Consider the following 24,076-nt stretch of genomic DNA (forward strand, 5'->3'; position numbering starts at 1 on the left):
ACCGTGCGTGCTTCCATTCATTTGGCGTTTGTTGCCATGGTGGCGGCGATGAAAGCAGACAAACTTTATGTTGCGGAAAAACGCTGCGGCACAGCGATACCAGGTGTGTGCTGAGGCCCTTCTCGCATGCTTTTCAATGAGCGGAAGGCGAACAAAAAGAGTTTGAAATAAGGACTTAACTCAGAAGGCTGCATTTCTTCAGCGCCTCATAATTTGACGAGCCTTGCATGATAAGCATGCTTTTAGACCGGAGTTTGGAGATAAGTTTTTTTTTACAACAACATGGGTCTAAAGCACGGTGCAAGATAATACTCTTCAAGTGAGGACAGCGCTCTCCTCGCAACGTGCCGATAAAGTTCACTTTTCACTCTCTCTTTCTCTCACTATGGTTTCAAACGGCGCCGGCAGATGACTCGTCGACCCATGGGCACGGTGTAAGACGCAGGAGGCAGGCAGGAGTGCACAAGACGGCTCGTGCCGCCTCATGCTCCACACGCGCAGAGCTCCAGCGAGCTTGTCGCACGTGTAGAAAAAACACGGTGTACCGGGGTGTCATGGCAACGCAATAATTTTTTTGCTCTCCCACAGTTTCGCTGTTTGGCTGCCGGCGACACTGTCAGCCGCGGGCAGGGTGGCCGCGGAATAATGCAGCCTTTCAGATGCCCGTCGAACGAACGCTATCCGGTTCCTCACGCCGTGCATTCAGCCTTACCATGTGCTGACCTAAAGCGTGTATCTTACACCATGGTCTAAAGTATCAATAAGCCAATTTTGCTATGGGGGGTATGCTATGCAATTGATACCTTAGGAAAACATATTTGCGGATTCTATTTTTCGCGATAATATTCGAGCCGCAACACTCGCAGAATTTAGGTCCTCACGAAAATTTAGTTGTTTTTCAGTATTTCAATTTCTGGACGAAAACCTCTAGTAGAGAATCAGGCGGTCGAGTCTGCTCTCACCAATTTTCACTCCTCGGTCCTGCGCTGACAAGGCAGAAGCCGAAATATTTTTGAAGTTCTAGGACAGTTAATGCAAACCTTCATACTAAAAAATCCAACAAAGGGACCTCTCCCAAAAGTCTTTTTGTAGATGCCTGGATAGGAGACATTGCAAAAGGCATGTCCCCCTCGCAAAGACGAACATTGTAAGCGTGGAGCAATTTTGCCTGCTCACACGCACCCACTTAAAAATGAGAACCTAGTATTTCTATTTATCTTTTTAACAATACAGTTAAACCTGGATATAACGAAATTGATAAAAGTTTGCAATAATTCGTTACATGGAGGATTTCGTTACATGCAGTTTTCGCGGAAAAACTTGTAAAGGACACGTGGAAAGAAAGCGAAAATTAAAAGTCCATGTGGGCAAACTCACCACATCATTTATTTGGTGGAAAAGAAGTCTGTAAGGTTGCGTTGTACCTATCGCGCGAGCGAAGGCAGCACGCCACGCTCAAAGGACACCAAAGCGTTTAGAGCACTGTCGTCGTCTTGAGAGCTGGACATAACATCGATGGCATCCAAGACCTCCCTCGCGGTAGACACCAAAGGCTGCTCGCCTTTGGTGGCAATCGGACAAGAATATATCTGCATATTAGGTACAGTTGCCGACCGATTATTCGGACTTCGCAGGGACCGAAAAAACGTCCCAAAGATGAGCAGATTGAAAAACTTGCCTTTATTACTTCCAAGCAGGCTCACAAAAGCTGTAAATAGCGCCTTGTTCAGGTTACGCCTCCGTTTCCGTTCGGCAACTTTCTGTCAGCTTGAGAATTGCTGCTTTCTTTTCTAGCGTTGTGGTTGAGTACTTTCTGCGCTTCTTAATGACACATCGCGGCGGCAGAAGAACAGATAGGGCCATGACATCCAAGCCAGCGTTGTGCGAACGAGATAAGAGGCGCAAAACCATGAGCGCAAAATATCGACTGGCGACGCGAAGGAACGAAAAACAAAGCAAAATGATAATAATGAAGATGATGATGACGTGCAGCTAAATGAGAAAAAAAGGCCTAGCATAGCGTCACCTAGCGGTAGGACTCAGGAAAGCCCAAGTAGCGCTGCCAAACCAAGCCAATCCATTGGAAGCCAACATAGAATTCAAAATGGCCGCTTCTCGATGGTGTTTCCGCTGATCGCTTGCGACGATTTTGTCCGAATAATCAAACTTTCGGACTTCAAGCTGTCCGAAACATTGGTCGTGAATATACACTATTTCAATGGGGTAAGTCACGGTTCTGCCCTTAGGCTCGAAATATCGAACAAGTTCAAATTATCGGAGTCCGAAAAAAAAAAAAAAATGGAGATTGCGGCGGAGCAAGTTTGTTAAATCAAGGTTATCCAGTGCGAGCGCTTCGTTACATGGAGTTCACAAATACAAGCGCTTCTATGAAGATCGCGACGGGGAATTGAAAAAGTTCGCTAAATAGAGGATTTCGTTGTATACAGGTTCGTTACATCCAGGTTTAACTGTACTGCAACTATCCCCTGAGAGCCATCTGTCTAAGAAATTAGCTGCAAACTTGTCAATGGAAGAAAGCATTACTATACAGTGAAATCCACTTTTAACAATAATGAGAAAACCCGAAAATTCAATCGTTATAACCAATCATCGTTGCACCTGGACTACAAACTGAGCATTTCTAGTATAGAAACTCTAGAAACTGATCGTTATAAGCAGTACATCGTTATATGAGGTATGGTTGCAACTGGATTACACTGTATATCATTTTCGAGTGACTTTCAATCATGCATTTGGCGAGATAAAAATGAACATGTTGAAACATTGTATAGACATGAATTGCTTCATTCAGTGCAACTGATCCTAGATGATCTGTAATATTTTTCAATACTAATATTAAATTTGCCAAGAAAGGGAGGAATAAAGATATTTTATGCTAACTCTCGTTGCCCTAGCTTCTAGCGTTTAAACATTGGCTCGTTTAAGCAAGCGTGACACATTCTCAAATGCAGCAAGGATAAGTTTGCCCCTTTTTTTAACACCCTCCAGTTTTCTCAGTTCATCTGACGTGGCTAATGTCAAAGGGATGTCAAAAGAGAAGTAATTTCGTAAGCATCCCCTTGGCTGGAAGGGAACAGATGTGCGCCCCTTCCCCTCCTCCACAATTCTGTGTTTTCTGCTTTACAGACGTTTAGCCAGAAAAAACTGACTATCTCTAGGTGTGCTCATTCACTTTGGTCTTTACAACACAAACTCCGAGATGTCTTTCCCCAATATTTGGAGGTTTTCTCACTTAAGCGGCAAAAGTGAACTCAATTGCCATGCTGCCAACTCATGGAAACTTCCAAGAGCAAGCGGGGAAGCTCAAAACACTCGTCCAGCCATTCTGCAAACGTTTTAAGGATGCAACAATAACAAGGGCCAAGTTTGTATTGTGCTCGCGTTTCTGAATCAATCTCCGGGTGACGTGTTTCTGAGATTTGGATTGGCTCGTCGGCCGAGTCGCCTGCAATGTACATTGCACTACACGCACACTTCTTTTGCCGCCGCTTGAGAAAAAGAAAGCTCCAAAGATGCTTCGTTCAACCACCCAAGCATCAAGGAGTATGCTGGATGTGCTGGCATCTGCAGCAGTAACTGTTTCAAAGCGAAGAAACCTCAAATAAATGGCACTTTGCACATGCCTTCCTAAATGCCCCGTTTTGGTTATTTACTTACTAAAATATTAAGGTGGGCTAGTTGGGTCAATGTACTAAATAAATATATATAAATTTATCTTAAATGTATAAACGTAAGCATTTTGGCAGACCTACGTTGAAATAAATATATAAAGCGCAAAAGACATTTGAGGACAAAGACAGCACTCACAACTGGCATATTAATAAATACATAGTATAAAAAATAATATAAAAATACACTTTTTATTAAAACGCCAGTTTAGCGATGTTCTGTCTCCTCATTTTGCGCCGCATATATTTGAATGTTTTACACGGACAAGGCGGTATGTGCACACACGTTGCCAGCATTCACTTTGGTGTCAGGTAATTTGGCTTCCCCGACCCAGGTTTGGCCGAATCTTCCCCGCACTCACCCCGGAGGAGGCTCTCCGTCCTCGGCGGAAGAGAAGAGCTTGGGGCGGCAGGCAAGCTCCCCGTTGTGGCAAGGGGGCTCCTCTCCTCGCCCCGCCCCTTGGACCATGCCCCACGCGTCCACCCTGCGAACCAACCCCATTTTTTGCAGCACCCCGCACCACGACTTGAGCACCACTATGGTGCCCAGACAGTCCGTCTACATCCCACCCATAAGCCAAAAGTGGTGGCAACAAACAAGGCTTTCTGCCATTCGAGTCCCATCTCGCTAGTGTCAGATCGGGGTTTGACGACACCGCCAAGCTTCCACCGTGCTTTTTACGCACGCTGTCCGAATGGTCATTACGCCAAGTAGTTGGGATTGCACCTCCTGTCCTCGGTCGTAATGTCGCCAACCGCGAGAGGTCACCCCCGAAAGATCTAAGAGATGATCCTGGAAGTATCAGGTGCCATTTTTTCGACGCACTACCGACGCGTGGTGTGTGAACCCTCGAATAGAAGGGGTTCTCGTCAGTTTAGCATCGAGTCATGTTAGAATGCAAAGAAGGCAAAGCGGTAACCGACGAAAGAATGCTATATTCTTTACTTCTTTGCATTCTCAACTCGCACTGATGAGAAAGAAAGGATCATGCCGCTTCCAGAATGCACGCGGCACATGAGTCGGCCATGCTAGAATGGCTCCAGAATTCACCACACCATGCGGTGCTATGTGGGACGGCCGGAAAGGCCTCGCCGAATTTTCTGGAAGAGTCCATTTCCTTTGAGCAGACGAGACAAATTAGGGACGAAATCGTCTACGAACGCAAGAGCGGGTGGTCCCAAAAATCAACCACTGCAGAATTTCTCGTGCTGGTTAGTAGTGCTCATCTATGAATACGTCAATAAGCGCAAATAATGTCTTCACAGATAGCTGGAAAGGGATCAAGATGGCGAAGTCCCCTTTTCGCTCTTTTTCTCGGTCTCGAGGTTTTCCAAAGATGAAAGTTTAGCAGTAGTTGCGTGTTTACGATTGCTTTAAACCCAATATCTCAGCAAAGGCTATGTGAAAGTAATAATGTGCTCTAACTGCAGTAAGTACTATTGTACATTTTTTCTATTTAAAAGGGTTATTTATTTATAAGAAACAGCGCCGCTTCATAAATAGATTAATATGTCTTGGATATTTGGGAATTGCTATACATGGTGGCTTTTTTAGGCTTTACGGATTGTTCATTAAAAAAAACTGCGAAAGCTACACTAATAGAGTCTGTGCAGGTGAGTTGTACAGCCAGAGGAACATAACTGTCATGAGAGGTGGAAAAATTAACTGAAATGTGGAAATCAACTTCTTAATTAGTTAACAGATTTGGGGCACATAAGAAACGTTTAATAACCGAATCGTTCTGAATCTTTTGAAAGTTTACACATTTAGTGGTTTTTCATATTGCCCAGCAGTTTTCAAATTAGAACCATACGCTTATTTTAAATAAATAAAAGGTTAATTAACAAAGTTTAGTTACTAATTCGATTTAGTGCGACGATTAGCCTTTCTGGCTGTTTAACTCACCTGCTCAAACTGGATAAATGAAGCTTTTGCAGCTTTTCTAAACAAATATGCAAAGCCTAAAAAAAAAAAAAAAAAAAAAAGGATGCCTTGTATATAATTACAACCACAATTTACAAGAAGTCCCCCTAGTAACCGTAAGAAACTGTCCTTTACTAGATGTTTTACGAAAGAGTTACGCATAAAAGACAGTACACTAAGAGCACATCTTCCGACTTTCAAAATCGGAAAGTCAGAAGATGTGCTGTCCGTGTTCCGTCTTTTATGGGTAATTCTTTAGTAAAAATTGTATGCAATATCAACGCGCTCCTTAAAAAGCTGTATCCTTTATTCGAGAAAGATATCCGAAATCCAACTGCAGATATAAAATCGTCGCTAGAAAATAACATCCGCATATCCGTTTTGAACGAGAGTTCTACCGTTTTTACTCGAGTAATAGCCGCACTATTTATGAACAAGGCCCTCGCGTCTACTTTTCCGCAGAACACATACACAGCCAATCATCGCGTTGCGCATAAATAACATAGCAAATAATCAAAGAGAGAACACAATTCTCCATACAAATGCAATCTTCACAAATGGTATCTTCGCGCGAAGACGATATCTGTCCTGTAAACCACTGGAATTGTGCTGCCGATTGCGGTGATTGGCAAGCCACACGCTTCGCAGAAAAGTGAACCCTCAGGTTTCCTTCATAAACAGTGTGACTGCTCGAGTAAATACGGTATAACACGACGCATACCTGCACGGTTGTGCCATTTTGCCTCGTGCAGTGGTGTAAACAGATTAGGCATTCGTTACATTACCCAAGCACCGGGGAGCACGATGCTAGTGTAGTTACCTATGCCGGCATCTGCAACAATAACCATTCTAAAGCAAAAACTCCAAAGACCCTCGCACATGCATTCATCTATGCCTTATTTTCGTTATTTACTTTCCATATATCTATAAGGCGAGTGCATGCAGAACATTCTCCTCGACGCATGGGGGCAAACGGTTCAATAGTCTCCACAAATCTCGTTTTTTGTCCCCTCTCGCATCACCTTTATAGGCCGCCTCGAACGGTGCATATCGTCGTAAATCATCACACTATTATATTCTCGACACCGCAGAGTCTCGAAACTTCTTTCGACTTAGTTTTCCTCTTCCACGCTTTTTGCTCGTTACTTAACCTTGTGATGGTGCGCCTTTGCTCGTTTCTTTTTGCTTCTTAGCTCTGCCAGTGTCTGCGTTTGTCCAGCAACGATCGCTTATTTCGTATCATTTTAGATCATGCAGGCCAACACTCCATTTACAAACGAGCCTTGACGAGGTATGGGAAAACGCACAGTTTACGCACGAGGTGCGGGCACTGCACGTGCGAGGGAACCACATACACGTGGAACATCCGCGCACGCTCCCTGCCAATAGCAGCGCCGCCGCAGTGGTGGTATCGTGCAGTCGGCGCCGTGTGTGGGTCTATACCTCGTGGGCAGCGACGCTGCACACACTTTTGCAATGTTTTCGAGAAGTCAAATTTGGGGGTTTTACCCACCGAACCCAAGAAAGGCATCCAGCACGTACCGACCGGCGCTTGGTCCCGAAGCTATTGTACTGGCTTAGCAACGTTTCGACATTTTTCGAGACCTTTATTAACCGCAAACTTGTTCCGCGACGTTGTACGGTCTTTGCTATCCCTTTCTTTTTCTGGTCTTCCTGCTCAAACCATCTAGTAATCCGCGGAGTGTAACGAATTAATAAATTATTCAATAAGCTGCCCGATGTAGGATAAAGAATAATGACGATGGTACGCATAGCTTCAGAGCCTTTGAAAGACATTTTGGCAGAAGACATTTTTATATTTATGAACTTCACCTTGCTAAACCAGAGCTTCAAGTTTCATCCGCCAGAAGGCTTACACGTGACATAGTATTTTTGCACAGAGTAACTCATCATGATATAGACTCCGAGCTTTTACGCAAAGTTATTTTTAATGTTCCGGCTCATTTTAATAGGAGTGCTCTTACTTTTTACACTCAGAACAACCTAATCTCATTGCCTTTATCTTGAATGCAGATACATGTATAATAATTTTGGAAATGAAAACTTAGATATTTTCAATAACTATGTTGAATTCAAAAGACAATTGCATAATGTGCTATTCTATTCTTAGTGATGTATATTACTTGCTCGTATGGATATCAGTTCTTCATAAGAATCCATGGATGTATATTTTGGCATCTGGAATTTGTGTATGATCATTTTCTTAACTTTTACATACCAGTGCCGCATTACAGACTTCTGGTCGTTTATGGGCACAATAAAGAGAAATGATGATGATGATAATGACTAACGAATGTGAATAAATACAAGTAAACATTTTTTCTTAATTGCGTGTCTCAAAGCCCGTCTACTCACAGAGGCTGGGCGTGACGAACTTCGAGGGGCACCTTGCCCTTCCTCGGCGAAGTGGACAACGAAGTCCTCGGCGCTTTGCCGGAATTCTTGGCCTTGAGCGGCGACTTGGAGCCCTTCCCGGGTAAAGACGAACCCAGGGTGGTATCTGACCAGCAGATCGGGTAACGACTGCGCAAACGCAAACCCAGACGGTCGGTCCATTATCCGAGCAAAGTGGCAATCCATTATCCAAGCAAAGAATATTTTGACTTAAAGGGCCCCTGAAAAGAAAATAAATATATTTTTTTAAACAGTTCGGTCGGGACAAGCCTGTCAAAAAATTATTTCCGTGAAAAAAAAATCTTTTTAGAGAGATTTTGACGGTGCGAGATTTATTTTAAATTCTGCGCACAAAGTCCATGACGTCATGGAATTGTCGTACACACTTTGCACCTCAACGTGATGGCCAAGCCGATCCACCTCTCGTCTACGCGCCCAAAATGCCGAGAGAAAACAAGCGGAAAGAAGGTGATTACTGACTAAATCACGTCTTGCGCCATCAATATTGCTCTTTAAAAAAAAAAATTTTTTTTCCGTAAAATTAATTTTTTGACACGCTTGTCCCAACCAGACTGTGGAAAAAAATTCTTTTTTTTTCTTTTTAGGGGCCCTTTAACGTAAGTGCTCTGCCAATTTCTTTAGCCACCCCAACTACCCTAAAATACCAAGCCTACGTCTACGCCGCAATAAGTGCCCGCCTCTATTTTTAAAACATTTGGAATGTAGGCCTCGAGCGCCCGCCCTGGATAATGTCTGATGTGACTATTTTTTGTTCTTTCAGTAAATACCGCCTAGAATTATTCCTCGACACTGGTAACCTTGGAAACACTCATTAGTTTTTTTTTCCACACCATTGCAGTCGCGGGAAAAATTAGAGAAAATCGAGCAGCACTCACCCCCCAAATCGCATCCAGAACAAGCGGTCACGTGATCTGGATCTGACTATATGCCACCAATGTTTAATCATAACTACGAACTGGGGTCGGCAAAGCACAGGGCACAAATCGAATGTCACGGGCCCAAATCGAACGCCCACGCAACGCCCGTGTTCACCGTACGAGCCGCATTTAAATGTTACAGGAGGGGTTTGTAAAGCTCCAGGACCAAATCCTGGGGATCACATTGTCGACAACGCCAACGATGCGATCCCGACAAGTTTTTCAACAAGTTGTGCAAAGGAGAGAATGAAAGAGGAAGCTCGATTTTATCCTCGGAATCACGCGGCGATAAAGAAGCTTCAAGTATTGGCGAGTACAGCTAAGTCGACGGCACATAGTGGCTAAAACAGAAAATTGCGGCCGCAGGTTCGCTCTCCAGCTTTTTCGAGCGATTAAGATATTCACAGCGCCTGGCAGTCAAAAGATGAAGCCTTCAAAAGCATGCAATGAAAATCATTGATACACGGGTCCCACTAGTGCCAGTAAGCTCGTGTAAAGTGAGAAACACTGTTAGCCAGCACCGTTGCACAGCCCCTTTAACCGAGGCGCAGCTTGATCCGACTGGAAAGGCCTCTGCCTCTGCATCTCCCTTCAATCGAAGCCAATGAAAGCATTGTCTGCTCTTTCTGCTGGGTCTGTAGCTTGGCATTCCAACGCGGAGAGCAAGCCACAACTCCTGCTTCTTGCGCAGGAGTTGTGGCGACGTCAGAAAGACGCCGAGCTCTGGATGGCTCCGATTGAAGAATAGAGGGTAGACCTTAAAGCAAGCTGCCTTGAGGTCTAGCCACTATCCTTCATTGAGAACCAATCAGGGGTCGGCATTCTAACGCCACCACAACCCCTGCAAAAGAAGCAGACAAAGCTGCGCTCCGCATACCACATACCCATTACAAAGAGCAGACGAAGCTCTTATCTGCTCCGACTGGGGAAAGACGGAGTGTAGAGACGAGCCTTTGCATCTACCTACCACCCTTCCAGCTGGAGGTCCGATGTTTCAGCACGCCCCCACCCGCTTCAGTTTGGTATTAAGATGTACGTGGGGACACTCAAGAGCCGATGCATTAAGACCAGGGGATGAGTGCATTCGCAACAGTATGGGATATCAAGAAGGCCAAAATCTAGTCCGTGAACAGAGACTGTTTGCTGCCAGTTCAGGCCACCTCAGCTTGACTGCAGACTCCACTTTAAAGCCACATTGCTGTACAAAAACAAAGCATGGAAGGTAGCCAAGGAACATTTGGCAACTCTACGTCGAGGTTGGTTCACAAATTTGTGGTGTTTGTTTGACTGCATCAATGATAATGGTAAAATGGGTACTGCACTTTCAATGTGCCGAAAAATGCTGTGGTGAAAGGGCTACTGCGCTGCGACCACTTGCGATGATAGAAGAACACGCTGCCTGCATAGAACTGTGAACTACCGTATTTACTCGCGTAATAAATGCACTCGCATAGTGAACGCACGCCCCACAACGGGCGTCAATATTTTTACTTTTTTTTTTCCCTCCCATAATCAACACGTCTCCTATTTTCGGATCTGCGAGTCTCGAATTACGTCCAATTTAGCAAGCCACCAAGCCAGTTTTCCTTTGCCGCCAAGCGAGCATGCCAAGTCAAGCCAAGCCAAGCCACTCTGGCAATGGCCGCCAGTGCGTAGTTGCGGAAGTGATCAACCGTGAAACCGAGTGTTGTGCACATTTGACGAAGCTTGGGTCGAAAAATTGCCGAGCCCCGGACATTCTTCGGCTATCAGATGCATTAATGTCAACAAACAAGCCATCGTCTGTGGTCCGCTTTCAAACAGAATGCATTTATTTAATCCGTAACAGAATGACACAGCGAGGTGCACACTGCGCTGTAGGCTGAGAGTGTCTGGTACCCTCTCCGTGAACGAAACTTGATCCGTGCTTGCAGGCTTCGGCGGTTGGACTTCGTACAAGTGCTTATACACGTAGTCGCCTAGTCGCCGATATACCTGAGCGCGCCGCCGGATACTAGCAATATATATTGCCTAAGAACAGTCAGATTGCCTTTCGTGCTGAGCGAGCTTCGTAGGGCGCTTTTCCTTTGACAAAAGGCACCCCGAAAGCGCCCTAAAAAGGTTTGCAATTTATGGTTACTGTGGCATGCCCCCGACCAGCTATAGGTGCGCCTCCATCACTGGAGACGTTCCACAGTACCTTGTCGTGTCATATTGGCGCCTAATGTGTGTAAATGCAGAAATTTTAGCCCGTGTAATGAACCCCCCCCCCAATATGTGTACATTTTTTGGAAAAAAAAAGTGCATTCATTATGCGAATAATTATGGTATAGCTTATCTGCATAGAACTAGGTGAAATCCCCTAAAAATGCCTGTCCAAAATGAAGAGGTAAATGGTAAAAAATATGGGGTGGGCAATCTTTAAAAATATGTCGGTTAAATTTTATCAAAAATTTGCAATAAACACTGGGGCACCCGCTCAAACCTTGCGAACCGCAGATCATAAATTCACATTTCAGGGCGCGATGAACGTGGGGGAATTCGCTACAAACTCCCGCGTCGCGGGGATGGATACCGCTTCACGGTGCGACAAACATGCGAGAACCCGCTACAAACCTGGGTGTCGCAAGAACCTATATCGCGCGCACACGTCACGGACAAAAATTGCGGGAACTTGTACATTGAGGCAATGAACACCGCAAATTGCAAACGCGAGAGATTTGTGTGTCGCGGTGCAATAAACACGCGGGAACCCGATAGAAACTCGCTCGTCACACGTACTGGCACCGCAGACTGCGCAGTCCATGCAATTCCCGTGGACATCACGCGACATCCGACAGAAATTGGGGGTGGGCGACGTTTAAAAATTTTTTTGTTAAGGTATTGCAGCATTCGAGAGATCTACCATCTACCACCATATACACCATCTACAAAAAGAGGTCACTTGTAACGTCGTCGGAATTATTTCGAGCCCACGTCAAAAGGACGCTCGACGCAAGTGGGAACGTTCCAGGGTCGGTTGACAGATGGCGCTGGCGTCGTCGCAGGCGGTGCAGTAGTAACGCGGTTGATTGCGCTCAAATGCTATTGAGCGAACAAGCCCACCCACACAGACGTTAGTCACTTAGTCACAAGGAAAAGATGCACTCGGGGAAGAGAGAGTGAAAGAAAGGACTGACATGGCTTCCCTGCAGAGCAGCACCCTCGAGAGCCTGTCCCTCTGGTGTGCTAGGCACAGCTTGGCCACGCGGTGCCTCTGCCAGCTCGCCTTGACCCCCTGAAGAGGAGGAGGGGTGGGGCCGGGCCTGTGGAAGACGCAGCCCCGCGCTGCCACCTCATTGCATTCTCAAACCCCCTTTCCCCGACTGTCTGGATTGCGTCTCCGACGGGCCTGTTTGGCGTCCGCCCGTGCGGCAGTCCTGGCAACGGACGAGCTCCCAAAAGTCCCGGTAGTTATCAAGCGTACAAGTCACGGTAAAACTTCTGGCCGCTCCCACATCCACCGCTATTCAACAACGGGGTGGGAATGGAGGGACCACTTTCGACGTCGTCGGTCGGAGGTGCATTCCAGGCGTCCAGACTGAATTCCCCTTTCTCGACCGCCCCCGGGTATTTTCAGACAGCTTAGCCCTTGGCGCATAGGCAACTTTGGGCCTCCCTATAGACCATTTGCTAAATCCCCCAAGCGCCCAAGTCCGCGCTCGATGAACCATGGGAACGGTGTTCCTTCAGCACCCTAGTGACTGGCAATTTCAACCACTTCCATGGTTACAGTGTTTTGAGTGCAGTTCGGAGTCATTCTAAACAAGCGTCAAATAGCGCCCAAGGACCCGTCATATCACTTTTAAAATTTCTCGTCAATGTCAGCGTATTTGATACTGTGCATGCTGTCCACCCTTCAACCTGACTGAGCTGCAGAAATCTTACATTAATATCATTTTCTTACAGCTTCAAAGAAGCTGATATTAAGTTAAAAACGCTAAAAATGCTATAAACAGCCCCCCGGACTCCAAGCTAAATCCTGGTTTTGGTTGTTGTGAATTCTTTGCTTTTTAAGCAATTCCTGCTAAAACAACAATCATGAGAATGATTATATTGTAAGAGATTTCTGCAGCTCAGCCATGTGGAAAGGTGGATCGCATGCACAGTATCAAAAATGCCGACACTGATGAGAAAATTTATAAGTGATGCGACAGGTCCTTGGTCTCTATAAGGCGCTCGGTAAGAATGACTGAATTACGCTCAAAACTGTGTAACCATGCGATTGGACGAAATTACCGATCACTAGGGAGCTGAAGGAACACCGTTCCCATGATTCCTCGAGTGCGGGCCGGGGCGCTTGGGAAATCAGCAAATGGTCCATTAAACTGCCGTTTACGACGTCCGTAAGGGCAGACCGGGACTTCCATCTACCCTATTCCACCATCCTTTTCTTCCTGGCTTTGTTTGAACCGGGTCAATGAAAAAGGGCCCAACATTAAACGTTCGTTCCGGTCGTCGTTCGAGTTACTTCGGTGACCTGCGCCGCTTTACCGCGTAATTGCCCAGATAGGGAGGGGTTCGTTGGCTGCCGCTCGAGGTGGGAAGACGGCCCCTCGCGCCGCAGACGATCCTCCGGCACGAGGGGTCGTTTGCGGGGCCACTGATCCACACCTTATACCGCGAGCCGAGGTGACCAAAACACGTCCCTTCGCACTCAAGAGGTTAGAGAAAGTGAAGAGTTTCTGCACCCAAAAGAGAAGGGACAAAAGGTGAGAAAGAGTGATTGCACGTACAACGACGACGCTCTGCCCCGGCAAACTCCATTCTCTTCGGCGAACAGTGAGCGACGTCTCGGCTGCGAGCTCTTTCCTTCACCATAATGCGTCCGTAGTCATTAGTCGACAAAAACAATGTACCGTTTCGACTATTTCGTTTCCCCTTTCTCAAGGCTCAGTCCTCCGTTGTAAAAAAAAACTATGAATTTTCTAAATCTGTGAAAAAGGTAAAGCAGTCATTACTGTAAAAGCTTGGTCTGCTGGGCAAGTTGGTAGTGGACATTCATATTAAAAATAGCGCAAAAGAGACGGGACAAAAAGACGAAGAAGCACACAGGACAAGCGCTATCCTGTGTGCTTCTTCGTCTTTTTGTCCCGTCTCTTGCGCAGTCATTACTAACGACTAGCATGGTGACTTAAACAGTGCAAATAAGCTAAAGAAGGAAAAGACAACAGGACGGAAAGAGTTCTGACTCACAACTGAGGTTTTAATGAAGGAGTAGCAAAAAAGAAGTAAGATGTCAAGTGCGGTAACATTAATAAAGTAAGGAAGAGAGAGGAGGTATAGTTACAAAAATTAACCTCTTTGAGAGTCCTTTTAAAGAAATTACAATTTACATTATTAAGCAATTCCCAAGTGAATATATCTATGTTAAAATATTCACATGTGAACAAGAAAGTTGACGGTGACCTAAAAGGGTACTGACTATCACAAGAAGGAAAAAAAGAAGAAAGAAGACAATAATTTAGAAACTAAATTTAAAAAATTCGAGCTCTTTTGCCGTTGGAGCGATCGAAGGCGTGCTTATACAGGCTAGGCCCTTATTCGCAATCTTGCACGCCTCATACACCTCTCGTCTTTTGCTCCTTAAAATGCACCCGCAATCTCTCGCATCTACAGCAAGATGGCCCACTAGTGTTGACTTAAGGGAAAGTGCATGTTTTCCAACTCTCACACTGATGCACCTCCCAGATTGTCCCAGATACAGATTTCCACATGACAATGGCTTTTCGTATATGATGCCGCTCTTACATTCCATTTGCGCTGTTGAAGTCAACATGTCTAACCAACTCGCCCAGCAACTCATTTTGGTATAATGACTAGCAGATGATGCTTGCCACCGCACGTCCCAAGCAAGAACCAGACACTCGTTTTCAAACTTTTCATTCGCGAGGAACCCTTGCCTTTCTCGAGTGATAGCCGAGAATCCCTTCCCAGTCCGAGCAGTGGTGCAACGATGCAGTCCAGAAACACACACATCTCGTGACATTACTAAGGATTGTTTAGCACACAGCTATGCGTCAATAGGGGGCCCAGGTCTAATGAAATGCTCTTTATAAACTAGAAAAACATCACCTATGGGCACTCCCTGCCCACAAGTAATGTTTTTCCAGTTTTTCTAGAGGCTCGAGAAATTTGCAACTTTTTTAAGCACCATCTCTAACTGTACAAAGCAAGAAAAGGAATACCGGTCCTGTTACAAAGATGATGACTGGAGGATGAAGGAACTACACACGCGTCGGGCAAATCCATGTTGCTCCAAGAAAGCAAATTCAGTGGGCCAACGACCACTTGTCTCGACTGCATTACGATGTTGCGACGAAGTAGAATTGTTTGAAACGCGTGCAGCTGCCTCGGCGAAGCACTCCGAATAGATTTTTCTCTTATTGTTAGCGGCTGCACTAATCGCCATGCGCACGGATGCGCTGCGGGAAAGTGGGAATGGTGGAAGGAGGGCTTCTTCCAATGCCTGCGTGCATTACGGGAAAGTAGCCACTGGAGTTGGGGCTTTGCAAACTAAGACACACTTACCCCCTGGAAACAACTTGCCTGCCCATGATACAAATGCAACGTTAGTACAAACATGTTAGTCTAGTCACACCATGTTAGCTAGAGAACATCGGGAAGTGAAAGTATGGCAATGCATTTTAAATTAAGTGTGTCATGCAGCAAGAACAGAAATTGGACAACATGCGAAGTAAGCCAGAATCAATGCTGCATTCAGACATCACAATGTTAAGGTGTTAGTAATAAGAGTCAATCTAAAAGCATGAAATCATTCTGCATTCCTACATGCAAGTAAAACAGAACAGTGGCAGATATGCGACTTTGTGAGAGAATGTCTAGGTCCTATATAGTAAACTTTAAATAAATTAGAATATAAATAAAAACACACAAATTGATTGGGCTCTATTTAAGAGAAAATATAGCCACAAAATTCCAAATTAAAAAAAAAAAAAAAAAATTTTTCAAAATTGATTTACACTATTAATTCGTCGTTATAATGAAGACAATGGGAAGGCAAAAATATTCAATATAAGCGACAATTCGACAAAAGTGAGAGTCAACAAAACAGTGCCAGCAGCCTCGAAGGTGGACGGGAACACTACGATACATTCTGACAGTGGATTTAATCAAACCTTGGTTATGAACATCTCTCGGCAGCTTTACCGAGTAAAAAAAAAATTAAATGGAGTTTGCTGATAATTTCATCCGGGCATCAGTTCTTCTCGAACTACTCCAGGCATCGCAAGAACACTGTCGCCGCCGCTGCACTCCACTTTGAAGCAGCCGTAGGATGTTTCGCGTCTCCGCAGTCGTTGGCGTTTCCCCAAGTGCCTTTCCGACGCCGCTTTGTGTTTACCCTGGCCGCACGCAAGGTCTACGGTCCCAGCATCCGTAACAGGAGCAACAACGGGAACGTCCGCATTGACAAGCACGAACGAATCCAAGTTAGCCTCGGTCACTTTGCCAACCATCTTTTCACAAACTCCCGTACAAATCGCTGCAGCTCTGGGAATCGTGCGCTGACTCGGCAAGCATGCTAACTAAGAAAGTCCGACGGTCGCAAAGCAGTTGGCGACCTTTTCATCTTTGGGTCACGAGCGCACTTTCTCCTGCATGAGAAGCTTTTCAAACCCGTCCAATGTGCCTTGCTTGTTCTGCAAAATGGTGGAAAGTGTCGAACAGCCGATGCCGGGACGTCGAATTCTTCGGTGACTTCGGACTTGGATCGGTAACTTTTCTCAACCTCGCAAATCTAAGCGACTTTCAGTAAACGCTCCAAGTCTCCCATACGACGCACGTGTACGTGTAGTATGCCACAGGTGCGTGCGTTGGGGGCTGCTAAAGGAATGATCTCCTCCGTCGCTCCCTTGATCACATTCCGACGGGAGTCGGGCAGCGTCAGTTACGGGCGCCGTGAGTAGAGTCACAACGCGGACGCTGTTGACGCTGCTCCCGCTGTTCCCTGCCCGCGTCCTCGCATTGACGCGCGGTGCTCCGAGCTCCATCACCCGTTTAATCCCTTTTCTTGTTTGCCATTTTTCCAGTTTGACGTCTGCTTCGGTGGAGAAGGGGGGGGGGGGGGGGGGGGGATGCAAGGGTCTCTGTGCACCCCTGTGTAGGCTTGCATGCTTTCGGCACCGCGGCCTTCGTAATATGCGCAGTCGGCCGCCGATACACTTAATATAATCCGGTTAAAAAGGCCTGCATTTCGGTCGGGATCATGTTGAAGTTCAATAAAAGCATCTAAGAAAAATAACTATCAATGGCATCGCAAGAATCGGTAGGCTCAAAAACACTAGAAGGTAGAGAGTTCCATTCCCAAATGGTGCGAGGAAAGAAGAAAAATTTTAAATGGTTAATCTGTGCAAAGATTGGTGTTGACAAATATTGATTATGGTGCCTCGTAGGCCGTGACATTAATGGGATAAGGTGATTATGTGTGCTAAGCCATACATTGTTTTGTACCATAAGCAATAAAAATTTTAGCCCGGAGAGCTTCGTACGCAGCTCAAGTGTAGCTATGCCATTCGTTTTCATAAGGTAAGATGGAGAGTCTAATCTTAAAAATTTTCCATAGATGAATCTCAATGCGCGCTTTTGAAGTATTTCCAGCTTCGAAATGTTCTTTTTAGTGAAGGGATCCCAGACAAGGCTGGCGTATCCAAGTTTCTATCACACAAAAGTGTTATAAGCTAAAAGTCTGACACTAGATGGTGTTTTCATTAGTTTAAGGCCAAGGAAACCAAGTTTACGGAATGCAGATGAGCAGATGTTATCGATGTGTATATCCCACGAGAGTTAGAAATCGTCGGTCCTAGATATTAATCTCCGAAACTTCACGCACAGGGGAGCTACAAACATCGTAAATAAACTCGAGTGGAAATTTTTTGTTGGTAACCCATAATGAAACAGTTCTAGAAAAAGTGGGTTTTTAAAAAAAATATTTTCGTTTATTGGTTTATTTTTGTGATTCTTTCCGCAGGCATTTTCCACCAACATCAATGAACTGTTTACGCCCTTGTAGATATTATTTAATACGTTTAACAACAGGACCCAACATTTTCTAATTTGAATACTAATTTTCCATGAGAAACTCAGTCAAAGGCTTAACTGAAATCCAAGAATATGATGTCTACATGACCAGATTTATTGAGACTAGCGGCGAAGTCGTGAACCGTGGTTAAAAGCCGAGTTGTGGTGGAAAATCCCTTTCTGAAATCATGTGGGAGGGGGACAAAATGTTGCTCTCTTCCAAAAAGAAAAAATGAAGTTTAAAATGATATGCTCCACATGTTTGCAACAGGTGTGTGTGAGAGAAATGGGACGATAGTTTGTTAGCGATAATGGGTCTCCTTTCTTGAACACAGCAACAACACGTGCCAAGAGCCAGTCATTCGGAAGCACACTGGTGATAAACAAAGTATGAAATATTATCGTCAAAAAACATGCCAGTGACTCTGCATACCGTCGAAGAAAAATATTTGGAATCTTATCGGGGCCTACGCCAGACTTCGTTTTTAGATTTAACAGCATTGAAAAGGCACCTTGATAGGAAATAAAATCGGTAGTCATGGGTGACGAAGAAGCGCAACATTCATACTCGTCTTTTTCTCCAAACACTTACTGAAAATAAAAGTTGAAATGTTGAGAAATTTCTTTTTTATCTGTTACAAGACCGTCATTTATCGTAATTATTTCAACAGGAATATTCTTGCTGGCCAATTACTTCCAAAATTTCTCAGGGTCATCCTTCAGAAAAGCCGGCAAATCATTTACATAGTAGCTTCCTCTAGCCTGTGCAACTCTGCTGGTTAACTGTCTGTAACTCGCGTAACCTTTTGGGATGACATTTTCTTTTTCTCATTCTTTTTAATCTATGTTTGAGATAAATCATGTTTCTATCAATCCACGGATTGGTTTGTTTTGGACACCTGTGTCTATTAGGAAGGAAGTTGTCTAAGCAAAAGATGCACATAAGCTTAAATCTTTGCCAAAGAACAGATACATCAAAATATTATTTGGAAGTCAGCATTTCGTACCGGCGTGCGGTCGTGTATCACTACACTGTAAGGCATGTTTAAAGAACCCAGGTTAGCAGTCGTACTGCACTGGCACAATTGCTCATCTACAGTGTAAACCAGTGTCGCCCCATCCAGGCAGACCGACCTTACGCTGTATAAATCCCTAAACGTCCAATTTAACTTTTGATATTGGACAAACTATTCTATATTTGATTAGAAAATATTCGGCCAAACCACTATTCGCTTTGACTTTGCTTCGAACTCAAAATCCACTATTCGCACATGACTAATAATTAGATATGTGAATATGGTAAAAGATAAACTCTTGAATGGGACAAATGAACCATCTGAAGATGATACCCCAAGTCATCAAACGATAAATGTAGGCCGTTTTTTTTTTCCTCTCTAATTCTCTACTTGTAAGCTGACTGAGTTAAAGGAGCCATGAAATTATTATTTTGCTTCGGCTAAATGCATTTCAGACCCATCTCCAAACATTCATAATGCATACAACATGTGCACTTATTTCTCGTTACGCACACAAACTGTTATGCACTAACTGTTACGGGAAATACCAGAGCAAACAGAAGCGCTAACCTCTTCAACTGATGGCCAAAAAAGAGTTGACAGGTGTCATCCTAGCGGCTGGTGCCATCAGTGCGACGATATGACCCAGGATAAATTTAGTGGGACATTAGTCCCCCAAATCCGGCCAATTAGGGCACAAATCCCTTAAAATGCACTTCAAATTAAAATCAATTTCCTCGAAATAAGCGTGCATTGTCCCGATCGACAAATACGCCCCTTACCCGCTGACTGCCCTCGCAGCGGGGCGTTGAGCAGACTGCGTAGGTGGCACCAAAGACGCCGCCTGAGCAAGAGACGACGTGGACGCCGAGTCCTGCGGCCGACTGGACGACCAGGCGCCACTCTCCTGCGCCATCTGCTTCTGCAGCAGCAGGGCAGCTGCCTTCCTCCGCTTCCAGATCAGCTTCGTCGCCTGAGAGCGCAGCGGGTTGACCTTGCGCGTCTGCTTGCGGCGACACGGCCGCCATTCGTCGTCCCCGGCGCTCGAGTCGCTGCTACTGCACGGTAAAAGGAGGGTTCACGCATCTGCGTTGGTCTACGACCGAGTGTGTCTTGGTCTCGCGAGACCGCTTACAGCGAGAGACCACACTGGCGCCGTGCGCGACTGGCAGTCAAAAGGTTGGCGATCCATGACCGAAAATTGCCAACAAATTACCGAACGCGCGATAGAGCCCTAAGAGTTTAAAAGACCGGTCGGCAGCTGACCAAACGTCGTCTGTCCACAGAGAAGCAGTTCGGGACTTCCAGTGTATCGGTTGCAAATTGCTGTAAAACCCTTTATTTTCGCGGCCCCCATTTTTAGCAAATCGGTCACAGAAGACATAATCGAAACCTTAAAAATGAACCGAGTAGAAGAGTCCCAGTTCTAAAGCAAACAAATGTCGGTTAAGGCCATTTAAGAAGAGTGACTCCAGGGTGTGAGATCGGTGTGCCACTTTGAGGAGTCTAAGAAGAATAATTCGAGAAAAATATCCTAGGTTGGAGGCACAAAGATTTTCTGCTAGCTACCAAAGTTGGTGTTTACCAAGCATAAAAAAAAAAAAAGACTGCATTTGAAAGGCTAGTTTTTCAATTCCTATGGAGTGTAGGAATTGAAAAACTATCCCTTCAAATGCAGTCTTTTCTTTTCTTTTTTGGCAAACAGCGAAAGCCACAGTCCGGGCGAGCCAATTAGAGCCTCGCAGCGACGCAAAGGACAGCATACCGTAGCAGAGCACTCCCACCGAGAAGTGCCATATGCATCACTCCATCACTCTACCTGGCACACTATAGTTTCTGCTCTATCAAATCACGCTGAAACAGGGTACTAGGATGTGTCCAGTAATAGAGACATGTAGTAGGTCGCTCCGACGCCTCCAACACCTCCGATAACGATACAATGCATGTGCAGAGGCGGCGGCGGGGTGTAGTTATCACAGCCGTCGGAACGGTCGTAGGACTCTCTAATATAGTAATCCCCGATTCCTTTTGACTTAGTTTTGTGAGACAAGGTTATAAAAAAAGTGATCAGCATTGCATCAAAAAAACAAGCGTTACATTTTTTAAACTCTTACCCTTTAGACAAAGTTGTATAGTTTCTGAAAAGTACAGCTTGACTAATTGAAAAGATTTCTCTTTGCTCTAGACTGAACAAAACCAAAAAAGGACTGGTTTCAGCTAATGGTAGAGCTGCCAGGTTTGGGTGTTCGAGGAAAACCCTTAAAGTGAATCAAGCTCTTGGCCTCCTTCGAGGCCACTTATATTCGACTCAATGTTGTGCAGGTATGGGTCACAAGTACATATAACAGTGAGCCACTACTTGGTGTCCTCCGAGCTAGATTCCCAGCAAAGTTATCTTACCTTCCATCTGAGGGGATCCATGGCACGTGAGGCTTGTGCAGCTCATCGGAAACTCCGGTCTCCATCGGACGATCTGTAGAACGGGAAAAGTTGCCACTTAGAGGAAAAATGTTTAAGAATCAATCGCACAGACCAATAGAGCTTTTGACGAATTGCCCAAACATAAAGAGAGATACTGGGAATATAGGTACACAGAGAGCACATGCTCGCCTCATCAATATAAAAAAGTAAATTAATGGAAATAAGGCATTGACGAACGGACGTGCAAAGTGCCATTCATGAAGGTTTTTGCTTTAGAGCCGTTGTCGCTGAAGACGCCCGTGTGTGGAGTCTGCGTATCTACACTCGCAGAATGGTCCTTAGTGCTAGAGTCATTTGGGAAAATTAAAATCATAAACCTAATCAAAACATTCTAGGTGGAAATAACCAAAGGATGCGATTCCCATCAATTACATAAATGTAGGTCAACGTCCGTGGCAGAAAGAAAACCTTTCTTATAGTTCTTCACGGGTCCATTATCAGCTCCTCATTGTCAAACTTGAGCCCGATTCCTTCATACCTAGACTGTCGTCAGAGTGGAACCAGCTGTCCTCATTATTAGTGTCAATGCCCTCATTACATTTGTTTAAAACTGCAGTAAATAATTAATTCTGCATAAGTGTCCCGTGAGTGGATTTTGCTTTTGTCTATTACAATGTGACCCACTCCCCTCTTTAAAGGGGCTGTGCAATGATATTGCTGCGCGCGCAGCTGGCCAAGTAGGCAGCGTGCACGTGGCCTAACGGTTATCGCGCCCACCTCCCACGTGAAAAGCCACGGTTCGATTCCTGGGAGCGACGCACCTTTTGTTATTCCTGCAATTTAGTTTTCTGGTAAATTCGAGAACCCTGTTGCTTGTTCGAGGTCCGAATGTTCTACGCGTCGAACATTCTACGCCGACTATTCCAGAAGCTCACTCGTGTACGTAAGGGGCTTCGCATAGCGAGCCAGAGTCAGTTTCGCCTCAGCATTCGATCGTGCTGCTTCGCCGCCTTCGACGCCCGCGACGCTCCGTTGTTATCTGTCTTATTCCTTTTATTTTTGGGCACAAGTTCGCCCCCATTAAACGTTCAGATTACTCAGTCATCCGCTGCCTCATCACTTGTCATTCGTAACAATATTAACTTTTCACGAGCGGCACTAGTGGGACCCAAGTATACTCGCATGCAATGCCCCCTCCTTTGTTGCATTTCAAGGACAAACGCGAGCGTTTTATTCCGATTTCTCCTTCGCAAAACTTGACGACGTAGCTGGGGGTTGCAGTGATGATATTTGAATGCGGCTCGTAGGTTGGACCCAAGCATTGCACGAGCACTCCATTTGGGCTTGTGATAATCGATAGCTCGACAAGCATTCGGGCAGTGGCCCGTGTCCAATCGCTGCAATGACAACAATTGCCAAACCATAACAATATCTGGAACTTGGGCTGTGTTCTGCACCTTGCCGACCCCACCGCATGGCTATGATCAACACTGACAGCATGCAATCGGCTCCAGATCACGTGGCTGCTTGTTCGGGCTGCGAGTTGAGAGGGTGAACGCCACTCATTTTCTTTTAATGCTTTCTGCGACTCCTATTGCATGTGGCACGTGGCAAATCATGCCCAACGTTTCGAAGCCGGCTTGGCTCCTCGTTTACGGTCAACTGTATATCTGCGTGCGCACTTTTGACACGCCCTCAGGGTCCGCTCCACAGAAAAGTCACTTGAAAGGAAAGTCGATTTTATAAAACGAGGCCTCCCCAAAAACAGCTACCCAACAAGATTCGTCAACAAGGTGACACTACGTCACCCTCCTGCAGCCAAGAACACAAACATCTCCGGCTGCACGTGCGTCCTGCACCTCCATGGCACGAGCGAGGCCCTCGCCCGCTCTCCGAGACTGTACGGCATCGCGGTTACACCCGTCTCAACAACAGGCCATCGTCTTCCTCTCCCAAAGGGCCGTCCCCCCCCCAAAAAAACTGTCAGCCTTTCCACTTTGGTGAAGAAAGAAGACCAGCGAAGCTGTACCATGGTGGGAATGAAGTAATGGCCAGACGCAAGTCGGCAAGCCAGAGTGGAAAGGCTCGAAAGGTGGCCGCCATCTATGAGCGACGGCAGCAAGCGGACAACCGGCAAACACGAAACTCTGGACAGCTACCGCCATCTATGAGCGACGGTGGCAACCAGAGTTTTGTGTCGACATTTGGTACTGGACACAATCCTGGGGAACCTAGCCCTTAACAGCTCCACTGTAAAAGCTCAAGGACTAGTTTACTCGATTTCCTGCGTGAATGTGACGTATGCAGGGGAAACGAGTAACTTTCCCGAACATCTGCAAGACGTCCGAGGCAAATCCGGCGGAACGTGCTGAGAAGACCGGCCACGTCGTGGCCTTCGACGGCAGTTCTTTCACCAACAGAGAAGGAAACTGGGGGAGACGGCTCTTATTAGATTCTTGGCATCTACAGAATACCGGCAACAACCTGAGCCAAACCACCAAAACGCTGTCAAGCAGCTGTATACGCGGGCTGCGATGCGTCAACGCAAAAACAAAAGAAACAATACTGGCAAAAAGAAGAAAATGACAGATTGCGACTTTTGGGTCCACATCTTTG

The 24,076-nt window shown here is 45.6% G+C and overlaps 1 protein-coding gene across 2 annotated transcripts in view; it reads right to left on the minus strand.

Moving 5' to 3' along the window:
* The window catches only part of LOC8034064, a 103,371-nt gene that overhangs the window by 33,630 nt on the left and 45,665 nt on the right, over positions 1–24,076 (minus strand). Inside the window, exons 2-6 of one of the 2 annotated variants that reach the window (XM_042288913.1) lie at positions 21,440–21,512; positions 19,822–20,097; positions 12,125–12,250; positions 7,990–8,157; positions 4,052–4,174 (exon numbers count right to left, since the gene is read on the minus strand). The exons of the other annotated variant lie outside the window; for it this stretch is intronic. Of the exons in view, the coding sequence (XP_042144847.1) occupies positions 4,052–4,174; positions 7,990–8,157; positions 12,125–12,250; positions 19,822–20,097; positions 21,440–21,512 (766 nt within the window). The remainder of the gene's footprint in view (positions 1–4,051; positions 4,175–7,989; positions 8,158–12,124; positions 12,251–19,821; positions 20,098–21,439; positions 21,513–24,076) is intronic. 2 annotated transcript variants of the gene reach the window in all.

This window comes from Ixodes scapularis, unplaced genomic scaffold (genome assembly GCF_016920785.2).
Source record: "Ixodes scapularis isolate PalLabHiFi unplaced genomic scaffold, ASM1692078v2 PGA_scaffold11__112_contigs__length_91849675, whole genome shotgun sequence".
NCBI lineage: Eukaryota > Metazoa > Arthropoda > Arachnida > Ixodida > Ixodidae > Ixodes > Ixodes scapularis.